Genomic DNA, 25,082 nt, shown 5'->3' with positions numbered 1-25,082 from the left:
AGGATTCCACCTTACATGACAGCTAGAATCCCACAGAAGAATACTAATCAGCTGAAACTTTAATATGTATCAATAGGTTATTCTGAACTTGCTTTCGTCTTTCTCCATACAGGTAAAACTATATCATTCTTGTTTTTTTATTTAGCAAAATCATACAACGTGATCTTTCACCTCATATTTCAACAAATTCAGTCTGGACGCTCAAATCAGACGCTTCGTCTGTACAGAGACTTTCATTTAGCATTTATAGAAGACATCTTCCTTCTCAGAGATTCGTAATGGTTCATGCTTCCTGGTTTCTGAGTAACATTACGAGTTTGACATCAGTGAGCTATTTGCTGTTTGCTCCTCTTCCCCTTTGTTTGATGGACAGTTAAGATTCTCCAGCTGTACAGAAAAACCAAGAGCTTTCCAAAGTTCAGTTTGAAGGATAAACAGGGTATTCATGCCTCAAGAGCACTATAGACGATTGGAAAAGTGTGCTTAGGCCTCTCACGTTGCTCCTCACGCAAAAGCATGACCCTTACTGAGATCCACAACGCTTATGTCAGTGCAGAGCTTTTGGTCCAGTCCCTGTATGTGACGTGGGATCACTCAGAGCTGTAAACCTTCATTGGAAGGGATCAGCATGTGTGTTTTGAACATTGACTGCTGATCACAGCTTGAGGCCACATGGCATAATTCAGTCTTATTGATTTAGGCTTAGTGCCATAAAGCAGGATTGACCACTGCAATGAAATCTGATCTTAAAGCAGCACAATGTAGCCAGCTGCTTTTTTTTTTAACAGAGTGCTAATATTGTTAGATCTAGCTGCCTTAGGCCTAATAATGCTCCCCGGTTTATGTAATCTGTCTAATGCTTTTCGTGGCTTGCTTGCTCAGAGAAGTACAATGGTGGGCTTTATGGTGGTCTAGTCGAGAGAACGCAAACCTGCGTCACTGTCACCGTCACTGAGGAGCCCGGTTGGGGGTCCTGCCTCAGTCCGGAATGGAGCGAGTGATCTCCAACAGCAATATTAGCGAGTAATCCTGGAGCAATGCGAGTTTGACCACTGAGGTTTTGGTAATTCCCTCCTTGGCAGAAGACATGAGCTCAGCATTTGTTTCCACAGCCACAAAACTAATGGCTGAAATTAATGTCAGAGGCTACATGCGGTTATTTCACAGTTTCCTGTAATGATTCTGTTCCCGTATAATGTAGTTCCTTGTTGGATTGATATGTGTTTGTGGTTTTAGAACCATAACCAGTGTTTTAACCATGGTTTGTGTGCTTGTCTATGACTATGTCTTTGTGTCACCATTTGAATCACTCACTATCACAAGAATGCTTGCCTTGAGTTCCTGTATAATGGTTTCCAGGAAATATCAAAAGCACTTCCTGTTTTGTCAAATGCCTCAAGACGCATGGTTCTATAGGCTTGTAACCCTGATGATGATGCCATTTTTCAGCCATGGGACACAATAAAGTAACTGAGCAGGCATTTAGTCACAAGACAAACAAGTGCTTTTATGCGAAACCAACACAATTAACAGTGCAGGTGTGTGTGCGTGTATACTGTACGCAGTCCTCCTGGATTTCACAATTTTGCAATCACAGAAATAAACATAAAATCAAGCAAATTCCACAATATTTGATACAATATATATATATATATATATATATATATATATATTACATTTTTTCAAAATTACTGCTCATTTTCTGTTGGAAATGGCCATGTCATGTGACATCATCAACTCTTTAATGCATCAAACATGTGTCCAGCTATCATAGAAAGTACTTACATATGTGTCTTCACTTCTAGGAGTTTAGAAGAAGTGCTTGCAATTTTTTTTTTCATTTCAAGTAAAAAAAAATCTGAAGAAAGCGGCAGCAAAATCAATCTTTTTTGACCACAACAATCACAAAAAAAAAACATCTAGAAGGACTGTGTATGTATATTTCCATATAGTGATGCTTTTTTTATTAACTCATATATGCATATAATCTAGCTTTGGATTTTCAGAGTCTTTGCAGCTTCTCTTTTTCTTTTTTTCATTTTCTTGTTCTGTTGTATACCACTGCTGAATTCCCAAATCTGATTGGTCAGCAGAATCATGTTTAATTTTCAATATCAGAAGCTCTGACAGTAATTCAATGCATCTATTAAGCTGATTCAGATAATGTTAATGAAAAAGAAATATGATTACACATCATTATGGTGAAGCTTCCTGAATGGAGAAGTTCATCTGACTTATATATATATAAAAAGAAAAAAGAGAAAAAGAAACGACAATGTGGTTGTTATAAATGATAACTCTTTTGAATGTTCCATGTAATAATTACGTAATTATATGGAACTATAAAGTGCTTTTTAAATTAACAAATGTAAAAAAATGCTGTGCTATAAGAGGAATAAGCATTGTGATGTGCTGTTATAGGAAAATAATTAACTCTTAGGGGTTGACGTGTTTTATTACGTAGCTGTGGTAATTTGCTCTGTGACCATGTCCTGTCAGGTCACTCACTCACTCACACATATACACACACACAGAGTGATGCCATAGCACTTGCAGTGTGTGTGGCCTTGTTCACTTGCTCTGTCTCCCACACTTTCTGCTTGTTCCCAGGCTATGTAGTGTTCAGACTCAGTTGACACATTATTATCCAGGCGGTTTTCCAGCACAGGACCTCGACTGACCTCACACGCCGGCATGCGCCATTAAACAGGCTAACCAGGGCTGCTAATGCATTGTTTGTCCTCATCCAGTAATAAAGGAATAGGAAACATTCTATTAATGCTTCTCTTTCAAGCACTGTGGAACTGCTTCTATGAAGTCCAGCTTAAAACCTGCCTTCCACTATTATTTCTTATCTCTGATCTTTTTTTTTCTGGATTCTGGATTCTGTATTACATTTGTCTGGCTTTGCCTTTACTCATTTCTTTGAAACAGTCATGTGTTTTTTTTTTCTTAAATGAAAGCCTCTATACAGTGTAAATTAAACTCATTTCCTTATAAATTATTACCTCTCACTTTTGCCATTGTTCCCTTTTTCCCTTTTGCTGTCTCCCTCCTCTCCCTTATTTCCTGTAATGTTCAAACTACTGCAGAAAAAAAGACACTTATAAGAAAAAAGGCTTCATTTATAAAGTACAGACACTCACTAAACACAGGCACCGTTTAGGAACAGCAGAACATCGTCAGCCAAATCCTTTCCCATCATCTGTTTTGGGCATGGTAGTCATAGCAACAGTGGCAGCAACAGGCCACCCAAACACACAGGGTCTTCCCGTCTGTCGGGAAAACGTCAGCCCAAAGGAAGCCTGTGTGATAACCATGACGGCTCGACTAGATTTCTGTACACCACATCCCTACTGAGTCAAGTGTCCGGCTGAGTGTCTGTGTCTGTGTGGGGGTGGTGGGGGTGTGTAGATTGTTACCTTTACTTGGGAGCTAAAGATCTTTCTGCTTTGTGTGTGTGTGTGTGTGTGTGTACCATGCCTACGTGATGGTGTTTGACCACTAGATGACTTTGACTGATGTGAGAAACTTTGCGTGTGATGTTTACATGTCGTAGCAGGCCGGCCGCTCGACTGATGTGCAGCATGTGTTGATTCTGTGTGCGGAGGTGAGGAATACCACACCGCTGTCCCAAAGCCATCGGTTCACCCCTATGTGCCAAACTGGCCTCAGATCTAAGCTGTGCACAATGTTTATGTACTCCAAACCCCTAGAGATGGGATGACATCATTACAAATATTTTCAAACAGACCTGGTCTCCAGTGAGAGAGGTGTGTGTTTGGGGAATAGGAATGGAGTAAGTGTAAAACCCCTGGGCACTAAAAACGTGACCTTTTAATATGTCTTCAAGAGCGAAAAAATGACATAAACCATTAAAAATGTCATATCAGGTAACAGGAAGTTTTTTTATCAAAAAATAAAATGATAAAATTCTTCCTTGCTTTATAACACTTACAGGAACAGCTCTTTATCAGTACCAATATTTCTAAATAAACTACTCCTTAAACACAAATAAAGATAATCTGAATATCATGTATACATCATGTTTTAATATTAATATATGTTAATATTCATACCAGCTCATCGATTGGGATATTGGACTTATATCCTGTGTTGAGGCAGTTAGAGTGTGTTAAGCAGCAGAAACCACAATTATTATAATCCAGAAGTGAGGACACACCTACAATAAGATAAGAAAAGGACAAAGGAAAGGACAAAGGAAAGGAATGCACTAAATACATTTGGCTAATGTTGCCAAACAACCACTTCACTCCTTGCACAATTTAAAATATACACATATCACAAAAAATATACTATTATATATAGTGCAAGAAGAGACTCCTGCGGGCTTATTTAAAGCTTCTAGTTAACAATAATATATTTTCACAATGTTATAGAAAAGACTAAATTAACATAATACTATGAAAATAATAATACTGCATCAATGTGAAAAACAAAATAGTAGCAATTAAGTTGATCACTATATATAAATGGGTAAATAACATTTATTTATTAGGTATATACAGTATGTGTATGCCATGTGTTTATGTGTAAGAGATGTATACACATGAACAATAATAACACAAATCACTGTAAATGAAATAAACAAAGCATGAAGACATGGACAGCAATAAATAAGGGAAAGCAGTAACAGCAATTCAATTAAGCATCTTTTATAATATTTTTTACAGAAACATTATTTTTTACCAGATCGAGAAAGCCATTCCATTATGTCATAGCCCTTAACTACCCCATGACTCCTTGACCATTTGCACTTTTATTTACTTTTAACCTTTCCCTACGAAGTAAATATTTAATGCAGCGTTTGACTTCATACTGAAGTGTTTCCAGTGATTATATGCTAGCAATCGCACTTGTATGAGAATATTTGAAATAATAATATTCTATTAGCAATTAGGCCTGAAGCAGTGCTGCACACTGAGGCCTTGTTGCATGTGAAACGAAAGATGACTTGTCCTCACATGGGAATAAGGTCACGCATTTGAATGTGGTACATGAAGGTACTTTTACATTGCTCAAATAGTCAACAGGAACATGGTGGCTCTACAAAGACTTTTCCTTCGTTTATTACCCTGACATATTACACCATCGCAGTCCCATTATTCCACCTTAGTATATCACACGAGTAATGATTCAGTAATGCTTTGTGCTGTTTTTCTTCTGCTGTTCTCTGTGATGTGATTTATCACATCAAAACATTTATCACAAGTGTGTCCTGGTGCAAACCATGCAGCTTTCATACACCTCTCAAATTAAATCACAACAGCTTATATAAGCCACGGTAATTTATTGTTCTGTGATAGATTCATGCTGCTTAGCAAAAGATAAATATCTGACTTTCTCTACATCTTTCTTTCCAGGTTTCAGTTGAGAGCTTTCAGAAATACAGTGCACCCCTTTTCCGCTGTTTAATATTTCATTCTGATTAAGGGCTCTAAGTGTAAATTACCTTTATTTTGGCTCCAGGTTGTAAACTGTATTTAATTTTGACAGCTTCCCTCTTGCACAGTGTATTGCATAGGTCTTGTTTTCAGAAGTTTTTATTTTTAGAATTTGGCGTCCCTCTATGTCAGCTGACTGAGAGCAGGCCTTCTGATTTCAGTCTCTGGATCAACCTATAAATGAAAGAGAATTTGAAAACAAATACTATGCTACAGAGCTGTTGAATTCTCAAATATGATTAGTTAGAGGGTGTTGAATTATTTTCTGTAAGAGTAGCTGTGAAAGTAGGGATGACTGTTAAAAGCTGTGTTAGCTGCTTAAACATAATTGATAACCAGACTGACATGTTTTGGAGACATTTTATAACACCTAATCTAAACATTAAAAGATATAGATGTGCAATCCATCTATTATTTGTAGCACTTATCCTGCAACCTCAAGCCAATCACAGGGGACTCAGGGCACAAATTGGAAACCTTGGACGTGGTGCCAGTCCATCACACACACATCCATTCATACACATAGACAATTTAGAGATGTTAGTCAGTCTAAAAAACATGTATTTGGACTAGGGGAGGAAACTGGAGTACCCAGAGGAAACCTTCAAAGCATGTGGATTAAATGCAAACTTCACACAGAGCAGAGGCAGGAACCAAACCATCAGCCCTGGAGGTGTAAGGCAAACATGCTAACCACTAAACTACTGTGCCTCCTAACAAGAAAGCAAATTGCTGTGGGATAAAAGGAATAAAGGACTTCAGGACACATCATTATAGGCGAATGATCAACTCTAGGGTAACAACAATAACGTCGCTTCACATCAGGCTACATCACAGCATCCTGTCATACATTTATTTTTTTTTAACAGCAGGCCTCACCATTATATTCTGCAACTGTCATAGTGACTGAGAAATCTCTATACGTCCCATTCAGCTGTCACTTTGAGATGCTTTGTGAATATAATATACGCCCATGCAATACAGCTTTTCTAAAAAAACAGTTTGTGTAATCTTTTTGCAAAATGAATTAAATATTAGACATGTAAAGTGGAAGGCGATAAAATTCCACTGCGTCTCTTCAGCTGACTTGAATAGTTTGGTTGGTAATGGGAGAGCTTGACTTTTACAAATGTGCAGCACGGCTTCGTCGAGTCTCTCACGGCAGCTGGGGCATCAGGTCGACATCACACACAACATTACTATCTTTAGGGGGGAACAGAAAGGGCAGATGCCTCTGTACAAGGCATGAGACATACTTGCTGGAAAGATCTAACGTTCTAAAGCTTGTTCAGTTCATGCTGTCCATCTGCTTATGATCAGAGATGAATGCTTGTTGCTTGAACTCTATGTTTTTAGTTTTTTTTAGGCCTCAGCGGAATCCTTATAGCCGTTTTTTCCGCTTGTGATTTGAATCAAAACAGTTTTCTAAAACAATGAACAAGAAGTCACACAAGAAATGTAAGTGTCACATGGGCTGCTGTGAATACACAGTCAGGAATCAGTCCAGATACACATTCTTTCCTGTCCTTTATAACGGAATAGGTTTACTTTTCAGGCTCTAACCTTGTGTATTCTTTTGTATGCTGTTATATGCTATTAGAGAGTAAACACAACACTTCAAAGCAAAATCAGACACTCCAGCATAGTCAGACATGCAGGTCTGCGTTGGAAACTGTGTCTGTATTAGACGAGCAGATGTTTGCCTGGCTGAGAAGGAAGTCTGTGTCGGGTTTTGGCAGTGGCCTGGTGGGGAGCAATGCACCCTGCTAACTATCTGAATTATGCCATTGACGTCAGCACAGCCATAAAGCAGACACACTACCCTTCCCCTGTGAGCTCTTCTGCCAAAGGGCCTGCGAGTTTTCAAACAAACCCAACCAGTGAGAGAGAGAGAGAGAGAGAGAGAGAGAGAGAGAGAGAGATTATGGGATATGCATAGCTCTTTTATTTTGATACTCAAATGGGATCTTGTCCCAAAAACTGGTAAAAATATTTGTTTCTTTTGAAATAAAGTGAGTATTCTGTCAAGGTTTTAGTTCTTGTTTGTGGGTTGAGAAAGAAATAATTGGAAAAAAAGCTTTAATACTCAGAAATCTTTGTTTGGCACTTATTTCACTAAAACAACCTTCGTCAGTTTCATTAGAATTCTGTGATTTCATTAGAACTATTCAGTTTCTGTACACAGATGCAGATTTAACTTATTCTAAATCCAGTATAAATAAGAAACGCTCATTACAGGGAAGTTCACAAGCAGTAGGTTCACAGCTGTGCTAGTGCTCGTGGTGAAGTATATGGTCCTTTCAAGCTTTTAGATTCCACTGTCTATTTTGTCCGAAAAATTCAGACATATTTTGTATTGCATCTAGTACCTGAATATATATATAGCAATATTCAAAGCACAAATCTATAAAGCACTAGCTTGTCATGGATGTTACATGCTGCAATGTCTATTAATTTCCCATTTCGTTTCATTTAAAGTTAATTATCTTCTGATGTTTTGCACTTCAGATTTCTTTTCTCCTGTCCCAATCATAGTAGTACTAAGATATCGTAAAGCATTAGCAAAACATTCAGCAATGTACCATCTTAGGCTGTAAGGTTGCAAAAATAACATTCCTGCGAAGTTTGAAAAACATCTGTTCACACTGTAATTAAAATAATTAGAAAGTTGCACAGTTCGACGAAAACTAATATTACAGAAACATTATTGATACTGAAATGTTCTTACTAGCAGAATGCTGTAGCAACTAAGGCAGCATTGAATTCTGAATTTAGATCAGAGGATGAGTCTCTGTAACTGTAGTGCTGGCTGTAATCCAAATCACGGGTTTATTTTAATGCATTTGTTCTAAAATGTACAAGTTTTCACGAGGCTTCAGAGAGTTTGTGTGCCACAATAAAAGCAACTTGTTTCATTCACATTCCACAACATTAAATATAACTCTAAATGGATAAAAAGTGTGATGTTTTACTATTTTATTAAATAAAAAAAAAAAATGCTTTGAGAAATTGCTGTGGTATAAGACACTTGGATTGTAATGACATTTGCAAATAATCAGCTTGATAATTTACTCTGCTTCACATCATCATTAATTAGTTTCCTATAACAACACACCCTGTCATGTTTCATTATTTACAATCATTTTTATATATGTACAGATTGCTGGGTATGGGACAAGGTTACTGTCTCACGTAAGTGCATAAAGGCACAGAACTCTTTTCAACCTGCAGGCATTTTGTACATATTCAGGAGTTCCTGCTCCCAAATGTGCAGTTGGAATCATTCAGACTCTAGTTCCTGTTCTAATGTTTGCCTGATGATTGACAAGTGAACCCACATTAGCTCAGTGGATCTTGTCCAAAGGGATAAAAGTTCTGCAACATTTGTAAGCCTTTATAGTTAATATGTGTGAGGAGATTTGAGCCTTGATGCTATGTTTCATAGGAAATGTAAAGTGTGTCAGAAGTCGGCACAAAGTAAAACAGTGATACATGAACTGATTCCAAGTCATTTCCATATCCTCACTTCGTCAACCATTACCCCGTCACACACCAGACACATCCTTTCCCTACTGTTTCCTCAGTATTTAGAAGGAAAGAGACCTGAGAGCAGAGGAAGAAAATATTGGACCTGGGGGACCAACTGAAGGATCTAAGAGTATGACTTTCACTTTGGACTGGACTCCATCAGATACCAGTCACACTCTCTCTCTACCTCCCTCTTCTGTGGATTTTGAGTTTGCTGTTTTTTTAATGACTCCAGATGACACCACTGAAGATATGCTGTTAAGCAGAGTTTATGAAATGACATGGTGTACAACTGATTCTCATTAAGATTAAATCATTTGAACACACTGAGGGTAATCATGCCCCTGCATCCATCTCACCTGTTTTAAACAAGAAAACCTGTCAGGCATGCTGAAATAACTGGCTGAGGAAAAATTCCCATCGCAAACTGGGATTAATTGGAATGTGTGGGCTTATTAATTTGTACTAATTAAGTTAGTAGGGTCAGATAGAGTCTTCTCACACAATGAACTTATTGAAGTCTGGCACTGGATCTGCTTTAAAGGTTCAAGTCAGGTAAAAGGACAAAGCATCGACTGTGTGTGTGTGTGTGTGTGTGTGTGAGAACATGCTGATAAATGATGGATCTGTTATGCATCGTTCTGTGCTAACCTCAGATGCCCTCCCTGGACCCGGCATTTGTGTCATTTGATTTCAATCCAGTTATTGATCTACAGAACAGCTACAGGCACAGTGGGTGGTAGTGCTGCCTCTCAGGTCCAGGGTCCTCGATTCAATCCTGAGCTCGAGTCTGGACACACATGTTCCCTGTGTCTGCATGTGTTACCTCCAGGTTATCTGGTTTTCCCCCACCTTCCCAGGTGGACTGACTTCACTAAACTGCCCCTAGCTATGATTAAGCGTGTGAATGTGTGTGTGCAATGGACTAGATTTACTTTAGAGATATATTCCCATTTTGCACCAGGACCGACCGTGACCCTGATCAGGATAAAGTGCTTTTTGGAACTGAATGAATGTATGCAAGATCTCATCTGATCTGATTTACTCTCATTCTCAAAAAAAAAAAAAAAGTTGACACATATGAACATAGGAAATCTTTTTAAATTATCTAATTCACGATCAATTAAAAGCAAAAGCTTTTTTTGCACTTCATGTTTTGCGCTGTTATATTTCACCCGAATGACTTTTGAAAGGCACTTGGAAGTCTCTGAGCTGACATAGTCTTTCTGAACAGCAGGAGAACATTAGCTGTCGATCAAACAATATAGTAAACTGCAAGCCCTGATCTGTGAAAGCTCACGTTTTATTACTGGCTGCTCAAATATCAAACACAAATGTACATTCTAATGAAGGTACTGATGAAGATGTTCCTGTTTTTGCTGCAGCCTCATCTGATGAAAATTATCCAGAATCACATCATCTAATAGGAAACATTTGTTTGAATGCATGATTTGGCGCTTTTGAAATCTAATCATAGCTAGACTCTACTCAAGCTTGTGCTGTATTACAATTTAAATGTGAATGGGCAATCTGATTTCATAAATGTAGCTAGCTGGGACATTATATTGTAACTGAAGTGATTAAACAGTGATTCAAAAATAAACAGCTGCGCTTCACTGACTGGAAGGAGAAAAATGTCTCTAGCCAATTTGTAAATGACAGATTAGCGATAAACACTACATTGTTTTATTGTCTACATTCATCTATCTATCATCAAAAGTATGTCTGACTTGTCTCTGCTACTCGCTCATTTAAAGGAGAGATGCTTCCTCTCCAGTTTCCACAGCCATCTCTACCAGCCAATCATACTGGAGGTGGAAATTCAATTCAGGTTTAACTTTTGGAAAGTGGCTTTTCCGAAATGCCGTATTCCGTCCCAGTTGAACGTGTAAGCAACCTTGAGTCAGTGGGATTACCTTCATGACTTTTACCGAACTTGACTTCTTTAAGGAATTGACCAGGACTCTATAAACAGGTCCAGTGAGGTTGGAAGGAGAAATTCTGGCCATCAAAAGAATAGAGGCTTTGGATGATGAAACGGCAAGGGGTGATGGAAGACAACGTGGCCAAGCCACTAGTGCATGATTCAACTCCTGTCTTGCATGCCACACCATAACCATAAACACCGCTTGGCCTGTTTTCTTCCCGCTTTGGTGTTTGATTCTGAAGCGTGGCCTCATAAATCTGTGTGGAATATTTTCCAGAATACCACTTGTGGAAGAGAGACAGGGGGCTCACTGTCAAGGGATGGATGGTCTGAAACGGGGAGAGGGAGGAGTGAGTGGCCCGACAGAGATCACGCCATTGGCTCTGGAATATTTCCCCTCCCTCTTTCTCAAGCTCTCTCAATCTTTCTCTCTCATAAACACACAAGTATCCAGTGTAGTAGAGAATCTCATTTTTGTAAAGAAAAGCTAAATGCTTAAATAGATGATGGCATCCTGAAAAAATCTTAATTGCTGCACTGCCTTAAAAAAAATCCAAAGTAAACCAATTAGGTTAATTAAGTTATTTCCTCTGCTGATCATTACGTGAGGTAACTGCCTCAACTTGATAGCTTTGGAATGATAAGAAGGAAAAAAATCTTTCTCTGTATTTCCTGTCGTCAGGGAAAAAAAAGAAAGCGTGTGTGAGAATGCGAGCTCATTTTGTGTGGTCTAATGAGTTCACAATTCTAGGGCCATGTGAGGTCTACTGAGATTTTGTCCTTCATGTGGTTGGGTTGCACGCTCCACTCCTCCCTGCCTGTTCGCTCAATGCCTCACTTGTTTAAGCGCTTATAAGCTGAGCAGGAGATCCGGCTTCCTTAAAGAAAACATTTCAATATATCCACTCCCGTCCTGCTCAGAAATGAAGCGTAAGCTGAAATAAAAAAGACTATACACACAATAGAATGAAAGAACTGCTCTAAAACGACTATGCGTTACTTAAAGTCTGTAGCGAAACTGAATAGTTTTAGAAGTGTAACTGTTTCTAACGTGAGCTGTGATATGAATATGCACATTGTTGTGTGAATGTGGGACACTACTTCAAACCTTCAAAACAATCCTAAAATGGTCGTGTGTCTCATGTTTGGTAAATACCGCTGACAATTCTGCTCAAAGTGTCCTTTGTATTCAGTACCTCAGGCCAGAGCATGATAGAGTTATGCAGGCGTGCGTACACACACTGCTTCTCTTGAATAAACGCTTCACCCCATGTGAACCCGTTTTGTAAATGGGGATTTATTAGAAGGTCTCCCCAGACTTTAAAATGACATGCAAAGTCAAATATATGTTTACAGATCCCTTTGTTTAGAAAAAAAAGTAAATTAAGTAGCATGTACAATATGTTTATACTGGATTACTGTCATTTAGGATTTGGCAGACGTGAGACCAGATACAATCCAGTTACACAACTGAGCAGTTAACGGTTAAGGGGGTTGCTTAAATTCTAAATAGTTGCAATGATTAGAACTCACAATCTTTCTAAACCACCCCCCCACACACACAATTTCAAAATTACCATTTGTCTTTAGAAATGAGTTGTTTATCCTCTGTATAGATTATATGAACACTCTTAGGAGGCATTTCATCCACTGGGATTGGAAATGAACCAAAAAAAAAAAATCCATCCTCCGATTTTCTGAACTGCTTACCCTACACAGGGTCACAAGGAACCTTGAACTTATCCCAGGGGACTTTGTGCACAAGTCAGGGGACCCTGGACAGGGTGCCAACATATCACAAGGCACAATCACACACATACTACAGACAATTTAGAGATCAGCCAGTCAGCCAACCAATCATGTCTTTGGCCTGGGGGAGGAAACCGGAGTACACAGAGGAAACCCGAGGAGAAAATGCAAGCTCTGCACACGCAAGGTAAAGGTGTGAATCAACCCCCAACCCTGGAGCTGTGAGGCCAACTTGCTAAGCACTAAGCCTACCCTTTAAATATATATAAGCTAAAATTAATTGTATAAAATAAACAATAAACAATAATTCAAATATTCACTCAAGCTGCTTAATTTTTGTATTAAAATGTCTCTTTTAATAATTGTAGTTTGCCTCATACATGTCTGACTCCAGAGGTATTGGCACCCTTGAATACTAATTAAAGCCCTAACAAATTATCAGCCCTAAAATTCTATTCAAAGTCCCAAGAAGAAATTTTTGCATAGAAGATATCAGTGCTATACTTCTTAACAGGTGAAGCTTAAGCAAATATTATTGAAGGAAGAGAAGCCTATTATTATTATTATTATTATTATTTTATTTATATTATTATTTATTTGTTTGTTTGTTTGTTTAATTTTATTTATTTATTTTTTTAATGCAGAAAAAAATTTGTTGCAATAAAACTTTGCATCATCCCTGAGTGTTTAAGCTTATCATTAAGGGTGCAAATAATTCTGGAGTGACTGTAGGTAGTAACTGTGGTGGTTTGAAATACTATTTGAAACACCTTTCAACATTTGCACTGACATTTGTATGGCCTCTCTAATAACCTGTGTAAATGTGAGCAGGTTTTTGTTGATCTTTTTTATTGCTGTTTATTCTTATAGAACTCATCTACTCCACTAAACACACATTCACACACACAGTTGTCAGTTGTTATGCAGGCATGACTTTCATAGCTGTCACCGCAAACACTCCACATCCTCTTTATTCTCTCACACCTTTACACATACACTCACAAACTGTGTACACACACACACACACACACAGATATCTTTATCAAACTGAAATGCATCAACAGTTCTGTGAATTGAAAGTATGCAGAATGCCACACACGCACTCTCCAACAAATACATTTACACATTTTGAAGCCACAAAACCCCAAATGTTTGCAACATCGATTCTACTACTTATAACAACTCCCCCGCATTTGCCCTAACATGACCCGAAAACTTTACGCAAGTACGCATACTCATACAGTACACACCCACACATGAAAGAAAATATATTACACAAAATGCATTATTACTGGAAATGTCAGAGTGACATTTTGAGGATGCAGTTCAGGATCTCCTACACAGCTGTATGGTTATCAAATGGGAAAATGACCGGATAGCAGTTTATTACAGACGTTTATTTTCTGTTATTCATGGAAGAACCTTTGCGTCAACGTCCACTCGCTTGAAGATCGCTAAATGTATGACCTCATGCTTTGTGGGGAGATTCAAGATGGGCATATGTTAGATTTTTTCCTGGCCCATTGCCTCAAGCTCCAAATGTGCTGGTCCGTGTGTGTGTGTGTTTGAATGTGTGTGTGTGGTAGTGGAGAAAACCCCTCTTACGCATATGTGGTCAGCCACTTCACTAGTGCTTTCATGCACACGTTGTCTGAGTCTCAGTTTTACCAGAGACCAGAGTAGACATTTATCTTTACGTTTGTGTGTGTGTGAGTGAGTGTGTGAGAAAGAGGGGGGAGGTTGGACAGAGCAGGCTGAATGATAGTTGAAAAACTACATATGCCTTTTTCACTAGCTTTTACTGCTGATAATAATAACGTTACAATGTGGTTACACATTTCATTTATAAATAAAAAACATGCCAAAAGATTAACATTTTATCCACACGTCATAAACTCAGGTCTCTCACTTTAACAGCTGCAGACACTGTCTAATTGGTTAGGAACTGATAACATGCCTGTTATCAGTTGTAGCACACTGAACTCAATGCAGATGCAGGTTTTTCCCTACAACAGCAGAAAAAAAACCTCCCTTTTACAGAAAAAGGAACAGAAACAGAGCTGAGTGATGGTACTGAGAAACCGTGAGTGTTGTCTGATAAGACTGATGCTTCAGACTTTAGGCATTTGTTCCACACGTCCCTGCTGATGGTTCACCCACTTGCCAACTCAGATGTTAAACTTCAGTGCATCTGATATGACCTTCTCTGAGATTTGTACTCAACTTGATCATTAAAGGCACCCTTAATGAAAATGAGCCAGAATGATGACAATTTGAGCTTAAATATTTTTCTTCAAACTTACACTCAACCTTCTTTCGTTCTGTATCAAAAGTATTGGCATCCCTAATTCATATCACCACTGAGCCTCCTCCTGTTTTATCTTTAAAATGATAATTGGGCTTAATGCTGTTATTAAGAGATTTCATGTCAGTTCACTTGGTGCTGAAAGTGTTTTGGTTTCTTCCCATAGTGATTTTGTATGAGTGCAACCTTCCCATTGATCAAAGGCAATAATAAGCTTCTGGTGTTAAAGAAGCTATAAAATATTCATATTCATAAAATATTCTCTCTCTCTCTCTCTTTCTATCTATCCTGTAAATCATAGCAGTAGTACCCAATCATGGTCATCAATGAGTTCATGTATGCGGAAGAGGGTAGATAACACTTTCTTCAAACTGTGTGGGTTACACTGCCCTGTGACAGTTTTTTTTATGTGCTGGATGTTCCTCAGAAAAAGCTTGTGTTTAGCCTTCATCCTTCATACTGGTGAGTATAGTTGTTGTGTTATAGGGGAGAGCTGGAGAGCTGCCCTTAGTTGTGTCTTAGGCTGTCGATATTTTTGCTGCATTCTTTTTTGTGAGTAAATAGTGTTACTGGAAAAACAAGTTCTTATGAGAATGATTTTTGCTACAGGAAACAAGTTTTCTCAATTGCTTGAATGACGCATTTGAAACAATGCGTGTAAGGTTTATTTTATATAATTGAAGCATGCCGGTCATTCTGGAGTTGATTATGAGCAAGGTTTACAGTCAGGAAGGCCTCAACAAGAGTATGGCACATTTGGCTCCTCAGTGCTTAAATGCTTCTCCATAACATGTTGTTGTTGTTGTTTTTTCTGGATTGTTATATTAACTAGTTTTTAAGAACATATTTGTATTTATTCAGTTCAACTCTCTCATTTATACAAGTATATAGTCTGCAGTTTGAAAGTAGCCTCTAGCTTTGGTGTTCTGGAGGCGTTTTCCATGTGGGACCGTCCACAAAGATGAGGTTTCTTGTCAGTGCACATACTTAAGTCCCTGCTTAAGGACTGAAATGATCTTTTTGCCTCAAGAACTAAACTACTGTAAAGCATGTGCAAACTCTCTACTCTTTCAGTTTATGAATCCTTACAGATCGCCAACTATTTTTGTTCTGTTAGCTGTTTGCTGGTTTGTTTGGATGCAAGTCACTCTGAATCAGAGCTGCCCAGTGACTGAATGACCGAATGTACGTAAATGTAATTCCCCGCTGCTGTGTTGTTATGCAGCTGCAAGTCCCAAACACAGCATAACACACACACAAGGCACACAAGGACTCATCTGTGTCCAGCAGAGCCTTCATGAGTCCTTCCCCTGTTTCACAGTGCTGAGGTTTTACTCTGGCCTTCATGCACCAGATTACAGGCTGAAGTCAGCAGAACCTCATGGACTGTTAGCATGTGCGCATAAGCTGTGGTTTAATGTGGTGTGTGTGTGGGTGTGTGTGTGTGTCCTCAGACACACACACACAAACATATATATTTACAGGTGTGTATCTTTGTGTGATTGTTCTTCCTGGCGTTGAGGTTTAGATTTTTGTAAATGAGGAAGTGGGTAATTGTGTGTGTGTGTGTGTGTGTGTAGAACACCCCCACCATCCCCCCTCCACATCTTCCTGCCTATCGACATCACAGCTGACAAGGGTGGGCTAAGCACTAGGCAGTGTCTGAGGGGTCAGAGGCACAGAGCCAGGAGGCAGAATCACTTGACCACAGCCAACTCGCTAACAGTCGAGAAAGAGAGGGAGAGTGAGTGAGAGGAAAGGGCTTAGAGCCAGGAGGCAGTATCACTGAGCTACAGGCACTTCATCCAGCTGCAGACTTCACTCCCTTCACTCATATACTGTGCAGACGTGTGTGTGTGTGTATGTGTGTGAGGGAGCGAGTGAGTGCAAGCCCCTCAGTGCGTACGTGTGAGCCCAGGATGAAGGATCGCCTGAGAGCCCGAGTAGCCATGCAGGAACGTTTTGAGCGAGCTTCTGTTTCTGTGTGCCTTTACACAGACGATTCGTACCAGAAGTTGGCTGTGGAGACCATGGAGGAGCTGGACTGGTGCCTGGATCAGCTCGAGACCATCCAGACCTATAGGTCCGTCAGCGACATGGCCTCCAACAAGGTGAGCTGAGCCTGTGCAACCCTACAGCGTGCACACACACACACACACTAAAACAGCAGCATTCAAACTCTCTTACTACCATTCCATAACTTTTAGAACACTTTGGTCAAGCTGATCTGTGATGAAATATTTCTGTTTGCTTTTGTTCACACTCGCTCGTCTACACAAGTCTCTATGAATGGCGCTATTGAGAATCCCGTGCCAACAGACTGAAGTATATGAACCCTCTTTGGAGACAAAAACAGCTTAGACGACATCTGCTAGATGCCGGGACTAATATCATGCCTGTGAGGCACACCGAAAAAATTCCTATCATAGCGCAGATGTGTTGAAATCAGCAGGATCATGATTTCATGGTGTTTAGCATCAGAGCTGATCCCAGGTCAGATCGTCACATGCAAGAACACATACGCGCAAAGCCAAAGTGTGTGTGTGTGTGTGCGTATGTGTATGTGTATGCGCGTGTGTGTTAAGCAGGTCTGCTTTCCTCATTGAGCTTGAGCAGGTCGTAGCATGTCTGACACTGCTGTAAAGGATTTCCAGACGATGAGCTGGAGTTAGACACGAGTGTTTGCGTGAGTGTCTGTAGTTATATGGATATTAAACAAAGTCTAAGCACCTGCCATGTCTAATGATCTCCTGATTGCACGCAACGCAGAGTTCAGGATGTTATACGTCAGCCTGCATATGATATATTTACACATTTATATATTTGGTTGCTAGTATGCTGCTAAGTTTGCTGTTATTGTGCTATGTGCAGTTTATTATTTAATTATTAATCACTACTAAATTAAAACTGTATCTAATTACACCAGAGTGTAGTTTGACTGGATGCCATTTGTGATCGTATCATTATTCGCATTTGATCGAAAGGATGTATGAATGACTTACACATGCTCCCTGGTTGTCCTGTCCAGCACGTGTGTGTGTGTGTGTGTGTGTGTGTGTGTGTGTGCACTGCAGATGTGTGAGTCAGGTTTCCTGTCTCCTTCCTAAGCCGTAGCCGGTTGCAGACTACAATAGGAGAGAGTGCTGTGTCAGGACAAGGCGTGCTCCCCCTGTTTGTTTCTCCTTCTGCTGACGTCAAACTACAACAAGGGGACACTGATGAACACAATAGCGTTGATTACTATCACACAAATACCACACACTTAGGCATATATATACTGTATATATGTATATATGTAAAATGAAATATGAAACCACATCCACACGTGTTTTATTCCTCTTATCCCACTGCAATTTGCGGAAAAACTGTTTTTTATTAGTTAAAAAAGACACATCATAGTTGAAACATTCACAAAATGAGCTTATGTTATAGTATAAATCTGCTGAAAAAATATTCCGTTGATAGACACTTATCTGTTAATTTTTTCTTGAGAGTTAATCAGATGTAATGCAGCTTGTGATGTTACAGAGAAAACAAAATCGTAGCATGTCAAAACTTAACCCTATCAATAACTTTAGATGTTTTTAAATCTGTTTATGTGACCTGACCACCGTAAAACCTCATTTACATTTCTGCCATTTGGCAGGCACCCTGATCCAGAGCGACTTACAATTTATCCCATTATATACAACTAACCAACTGAGGGTTAAGGGCCTTGCTCTGGGGGCCTGGAGGACCTGGGATTCGAACTCACAACCTTCCAATCAGTAGTCCAGCACCTTAATTACATCAATAGAGTAATGACAAAACAATCGAAAAGTTAGAAATGTAATAGAAAAATTATTCCTTATGACCAATCTAAATCCATGTTCGTTTAGGTGTAGACTGTAGAATATGATGTAGAATATGATTTTCATCGTTTTCATCCTCATTAAGGCGTTCAGTGAGATAGGTGGAAGGTCAACCTGGACAAAACTTTCCCTGTCAGCTTAGAAACGTTTCATCAGGTCAATATCTTCCTTCTGATGAAGAACTAATGAGAAAATTGTTGCTACAGTAGCAAAATAATTAAATGCCCAAAGCTACTCAACAGTTTGTCACCTTTTGTTTAAAATATCTCATGTTATTATGCGTTCAATAAATATTTGTTCTCCTACACACAGAACAATTAGACAGGCGTGATAATTATTATTTACATGTTTTACATATAAATAATTATCTGTAAAAGCACATCATTTCTTTACTCATGCCAGGTTCACAGTGTACTGTACATATATTGGTGTGTGCATATATTCGAAGAAAAAAAACAGAGAAATTTGCACCAGTTTGCACACACCTCAAACGTTACTGCATCACAATGCTAGAGCTGGTAGGAAACATCTCAACAGAGAATAAGATTAGATTGAAGCAGATTGGTTAAACAGGGCATAAAATCTGATCGGAAATACCCACACACACACATGTACACACACACACACACACACAATATTTACACTAAGTTTCATGTTGTGTCCTGAGGAGGCAGTGTTTCCTGGCTAGAGTGAAAAGGCAGTGAGTTTTAGAGTTAAGGCGATTTGATAGAATAGATTTATGGTGAAAAATACCCGGGAGAACAGAACAGCACAGGACATGATGATGCAAGGATTATGCTTCTTCCTACGTACACAGATGTTGGGGATCAGGATTATGGAGGTCAGTTAGAATTTCTACGATGTGCTAAGAGAGTATTAAGACACCTGATTTGTTTGTCTAGTGCATAGGAATCAAGTGTGCTATCTGAAGTGAGTGTAGTTTAACTTGATGGCAGGAAAAACCATGATCTCATCTGTATACTTGATCTCATTCCAGTGCAAAGAAGACTGTTTAAACTGTAAACTATGTTGCAACTGTGTGTGTGTGTGTGTGTACACTTGAGACAGAAGGGGAGGTCCCAGCACTGAGAGGGCGTGCTTGTAGACAGTGACACACTATCATAGCACAGTGAAGGGTAGTCAGAGCGAACAGCTCAAAGTGAGTCAGTAACTCTGCCGTGTGTGTCAGATGCCAAATCTCAGCGCCGCTCGACACTAACACACACGTGTCCGCGCAAAGCAAGACTTCACACTCTGCTTCAAAATGGGAGCTTGTTGCTTCGAAAGAAAGGAACACAAAAAGTTTGGAAAAATTAATTGCTGGAAAAAGGTGAGCTGATGCTTTAGCAATCTATCTTTTTTGTTTGATGCTTGAGATGCTTGAGGGGTAGTTTGTGAACTGTTTTCACACATGTCCTAAACATGTTACTGCTAGAATATTTTTTATTCTTTTGTTAAACATCTTCGTTAAAGTATTCTCCTACCTTTTTTTCACGATATACAACAAATCTCAGCTTTTTCTTTTAATAATGATTGAACATGCTTCTCAGTTATCTCTTGGAACTCTCAGACCTTTGTTGGTGCGCACTTAAATCCAGTCCAGTGAGTGTTTCAGCGTCTGCAGCAGGCTCTCAAAGTTTGCATTAGGGTTCAACTAACAGAATCACATGACTTTGACTTAAACCTAAAATGTCTAAATAATACACCTGGGTGTCAGTCATGTCATTTACCTGGCTGTTCAATCATTCTAAAGAACAAAGTGCAACAAAACGTACAAACATAACAGGCATGTCAAAGATTTTTAGCTCAAACCAGAAGTCTTACTGCAAACCTTTCTAAAGTGCATTGATTATAATCTATAAGACCAAACCAGACAAACTAAAGCCAGACATTTTTTTCTTTTTACTAGCTCTAGTGAGTTTTTTTTTTCCTTTCCAACATATTTAGTGTCCAGACTCACAACATTAGCTCTAATTCATAGTAAATGTTTTTTTTTCCCTGATATAAGATCCCTAAAAGCATTAAAACACAATAACGATTTTGAAATGGGAATTACGCTGAGCGTTATTTCCATCAGTTATGAACTAAATTTGGCTCTGCTTGGGAAACTACATCTTGCTTTCTCAACTAATACTTCTGTAATCTTTTGTCGAACATGGAGCTGTATACTCGTGTTAGGGTTTTTTAAAATTTCTTAAGGAATACACATCAGGTTACTTTTTTTTGGTGGACTTTTGGTTATTTTATGGCAGCAAGAACACTAAAAAATTAAATGGGACAAAATTATATAATATTTCATATTATGAGATTATTATAAATCAAATATATAATCATTTTTTCAGCCTGTTTTTAGATCATATCTGTGAATCAGCTGTGGCTAGAATTTTATAATTTCTGTAAGGTTAAGTAGGTTTCAAAATCATATGTCAGGTTTATTTGTAATCTTATTATTTAATTTAATATATTCTAGATTATTCATGCTCTTAGCTATATTTTATTTTGCAGGGTAAGTTTTTATATATTTGTAGTCAGACTCAGGCTTTGCACTCACACAAAGACTCAGCATCATTTGAGTCATTTAGAGGAAATGAAACACTAAAGTGAAACATTAAATAGGTCACAGCTTCTGGTTTCTGAGAGTGCTGTATCTTTTACACTCATCTGTTTCTTCAGAAAGCTGTTATGCCATAACCAATAAATTGCTCGTGGTGGTTTGTCAACTTGAAATGCGTCATCAGGTTATGCCACTGCTGCTGTCGTTTTGGTGTGTACAGATGAGTATAATGGACTTACCGCTATTGCAGTGCCCAGTTCCTAGAATGACACAACCATGAGTAATGAGCGCTTGAACGTTCAATGAGGGGCATTCCATCACCTTAATGTCAGCCACATACACAAAGGAAACATTGCTCCAGGTTTTAATGCACACTTGACATGGGGGGGAAAGTAGAATTACACAAAAAATTTCAGTACGTATGTACTTTATTATGATAGACTGTATCTACAGATATGTTACAGATCACTGAGAGTGTTTGACTTGTGCACAATACAGAGCGATTTAGCCAGTAATTTAGAGCAAGCTTAAGTTTATACTGCCCACTAGTGGACACTGTAGGTCACATTTAAATTGAATACAGTTCTCCTCACTGTATTATACAGGTGAGAGCTGAAATCAGTACATATATGACATAACGATTACTGCTTTAAAGCGTTATCCTATTTCTCATTACTGGGTCTCCTCCCCCACTTTTTTTTCTTTTTTAGATAATGATTTTCTATTATAATGATTGTGGATTAGGAATATACATAGGAATGTGTTAGTTAAATAAAAAATAGAAAATAATAGGCAGCCTGTATTTCTGCGACTCTGAGAGATCAGACATTCATGGATAACCTTGTTTTTGTTTTGTAAATGAAAGGGAAAAAAAGATGGCACTGGATGTTGTGGGTCCAGAATAGCACAGACACGTAGGCAGGTTTCCCCACTGCAGCAGATTACTGCAGAGAGACTTTCTGCTATTGTTTTTCTGTCTCGTCTCTGTCCTCATCTCCCTCCTGCACCTGTTTCTCTCGCACACAAGACTTCTCCACTTGAAATTGTTAGAGACATTTCATTTTCTTTTCAGTGCATGTTTTCCGCACGGATCTGAGATTATCTGGCATTACATGACTCTTACTGTCATTAACGGCTCATGTTCAAAGTGCTTTATATGTCTGCAAAAGAATTATGTCACAAGGCAACTGTACGACTATTTTTGTACTATTTTATACTATTGTTTGTAGTCATCGGTCCATTTCAATAGGGTTTTCCCAGTGGCTGGACTCTGTCCTGGCTGCTGCAAGGACAGCCCATTGATTTTGGCTGTCTGCCTCTTAGCAGTGAGATGAAAGTAAGCGTGTGTGTGTGTGTGTGTGTGTGTGTGTGGGGAGGGGATGGTTGCACTGGCAGCATTGGCATATGGTGCCGAGTTGCAGTGATGTCCCAGTGTGCCCTGACAGGGGTAAGAGAGAGACATAGAGAGGGAGGGAGGTGATTTGCTATAAAAAAAAAAAGATGCTTCTGCAGCAGTCAAAGCCACGTGATGCTGTTGCCATGGCGTTGGGGTGTAGTTGGTGGCAGCATGCAGAGAGAGCGAGAGAGAACAAGAGAGAGAAAGAGAGAGAGAGAGAGAGAGCTGATGTCACGAAAAAGCAGACAAGTGAAGACAATTATCTTGGTCTCTCCTCGCTTCTGTTCTTTTCTTCACTCTTGCTTTCTCTCTGCTTACAGCCATACCAGTGCCTGTGTGCCTGTGGGGTAAAAATAGCAGAGAGAGAGAGAGAGAGACTGAACACAGTGTGGTCTGGCAAGGCAATAAAAATCATTACAATTGTTCTAGCAAGTTCCCTAGGTTTTAATAACTGTACATCTTTACAGCTTCTTTACAGCTTGATGGGGCTCAAAACCCAAAAAGTCTCCAAAAATTGATTTCAAAAAAGTAATACATACCAAAAAGAGGGATGCAGTAAAGTAAGGACACCCTTATCCCTCCGTCTTTGTGTTTTTCCTTTCCTTCCCCTGCATAACAAAGCGGGGTCTCCCCCTCCTCTACCATCTTTCTGTCAAATCATATCTGCGCTGGTGTGCATGTTGCTGGGGCTGACAGACTACAGAGAGGGGGAGTGCGAAGCAAGAAGGGAGGGAGTAAAACGAGCTAACTCAGACAGAGAGAGAGAGAGACAGAGAGATAGAGAGAGAGAGAGAGAGAGAGAGAGAGAGAGGTACAGCAGCAGCATCAGTGGAGCAGCACTAATCCAAAAGAGGAAGCCCCCCTCCAGCTAGATGAGCATCCCTGTGTTCTTCCTCATTCCTCCATCTCTCCCTCCCTCCCTCCCTGTGCTCCCTCGCTTCATCTCCTCCATAATTCATTGGTGCTAGCAGACCCTCCTATTCAGCTCCAGCTCCAGCTCAGATTGTCGTGGACCACCTTGCTGGACCCTCCTGCCCAGGACATGGAGACCACGCACCGGAGTGTGTTGGCTGAGAGCCAGGACATTGGCTTCAGTCCTCTGTTCACTCGCTGATCCAGACCAAGCAAAGGAGGAGAGGAGAGAAGAAGGGATTTTTTGTACTCCCTATCATCTGCCTCTCTCTCTAACTCTGTCCTTTTTCGGGGATAAGAGTGTGCTATTGTGGATTTTTGTCTTTTTTTTGGATACAAAGCAGGATCCAAAATGCCAGAAGCGAACTACCTTCTCTCAGTATCCTGGGGTTACATTAAGGTGTGTATAGAGAGTGATAGGAAATGGATGCTGCATGGTTCGGTTGTCGTTGCGATAATGGGTTCAGTTATTGGTTTGGTTGCTTGCACTACGTGTGTGTTCTGCAGTGTTGGTGGTCTGGGGGACTCTGAGAAATGACTAGCACTGCTGTGTCTGGGGTGCCTCTGCTGGAATGCGCAGCCTTGGGTTTCCTTTTGCTTACTTGGTTGAAATGGTTTTAATTTCACACAGATGTGATAAAAACCTATCAAAAACATTGTGTGATGGATATTTTAGTAGCTGTGTACACTCAGATTTAGAAGCTTGTGCAGTTTTTCGATGTGACGCAGGATATGGCTGCCATGTTGACTTATTTAATTATATATTCATTTGTTTATTTATTTCTGGAAGACATTGCGTGTTTATCGGGCCACATTTTCATACGCAGATTATACCTCAGTTTCTTTTTTTATACCTCTATCATTTTATCAACCTGTTTATGAACTATTTTATCTAAATGCTCTACTTCCACTTAGATATTTTCTATATGTTCATTTGAATGTAGATGGAGTTTATTTGTCATATTCATTAAAATGGTTGAATATAATATCACACTAATAATATCACTAGAATATTCTATATTGGAGGGGTGTAAATAAATTGAAATAATGACACAAGAATACAACAACTATTACTGCCTCAATGGGTTTTTTATTGTTCAAATAAATGTCTATAAACATATATATATTAATTTTTTTGTCTGTTTGTTTGTTTCCAGTTCAAGAGAATGCTGAACAGGGAGCTGACGCATCTTTCTGAGATGAGCAGATCTGGCAACCAGGTGTCAGAGTTCATCTCCAACACCTTCCTAGGTGACCAGCAAACACACACACACCACACACACACACACACCTCAAACATATTCATTTCATATAAATATATATATATATATATATATATATATATATATATATATATATATATATATATATATATATATATATATATATATATAT

The 25,082-nt window shown here is 39.1% G+C and overlaps 1 protein-coding gene across 5 annotated transcripts in view; it reads left to right on the top strand.

Moving 5' to 3' along the window:
• Window positions 1–25,082, top strand: part of pde4ba (phosphodiesterase 4B, cAMP-specific a) — a 149,314-nt gene that overhangs the window by 118,411 nt on the left and 5,821 nt on the right. For 4 of the 5 annotated variants that reach the window (XM_058402476.1, XM_058402472.1, XM_058402475.1 and 1 more), the window contains 2 exons: window positions 16,973–17,085; window positions 24,845–24,938. In XM_058402476.1, the coding sequence (XP_058258459.1) occupies window positions 16,973–17,085; window positions 24,845–24,938 (207 nt within the window). Of the gene's footprint in view, window positions 1–16,972; window positions 17,086–23,726; window positions 24,088–24,844; window positions 24,939–25,082 lie in introns of those variants that run through there. The other variant, XM_058402477.1, reaches the window with a different exon arrangement.

This window comes from Hemibagrus wyckioides, linkage group LG11 (assembly GCF_019097595.1).
Source record: "Hemibagrus wyckioides isolate EC202008001 linkage group LG11, SWU_Hwy_1.0, whole genome shotgun sequence".
Taxonomy (NCBI): Eukaryota; Metazoa; Chordata; class Actinopteri; order Siluriformes; family Bagridae; genus Hemibagrus; species Hemibagrus wyckioides.
The sequence above is the reverse complement of the archived record's forward strand: the minus strand, read 5'-3'. Positions and strand labels throughout refer to the sequence as shown.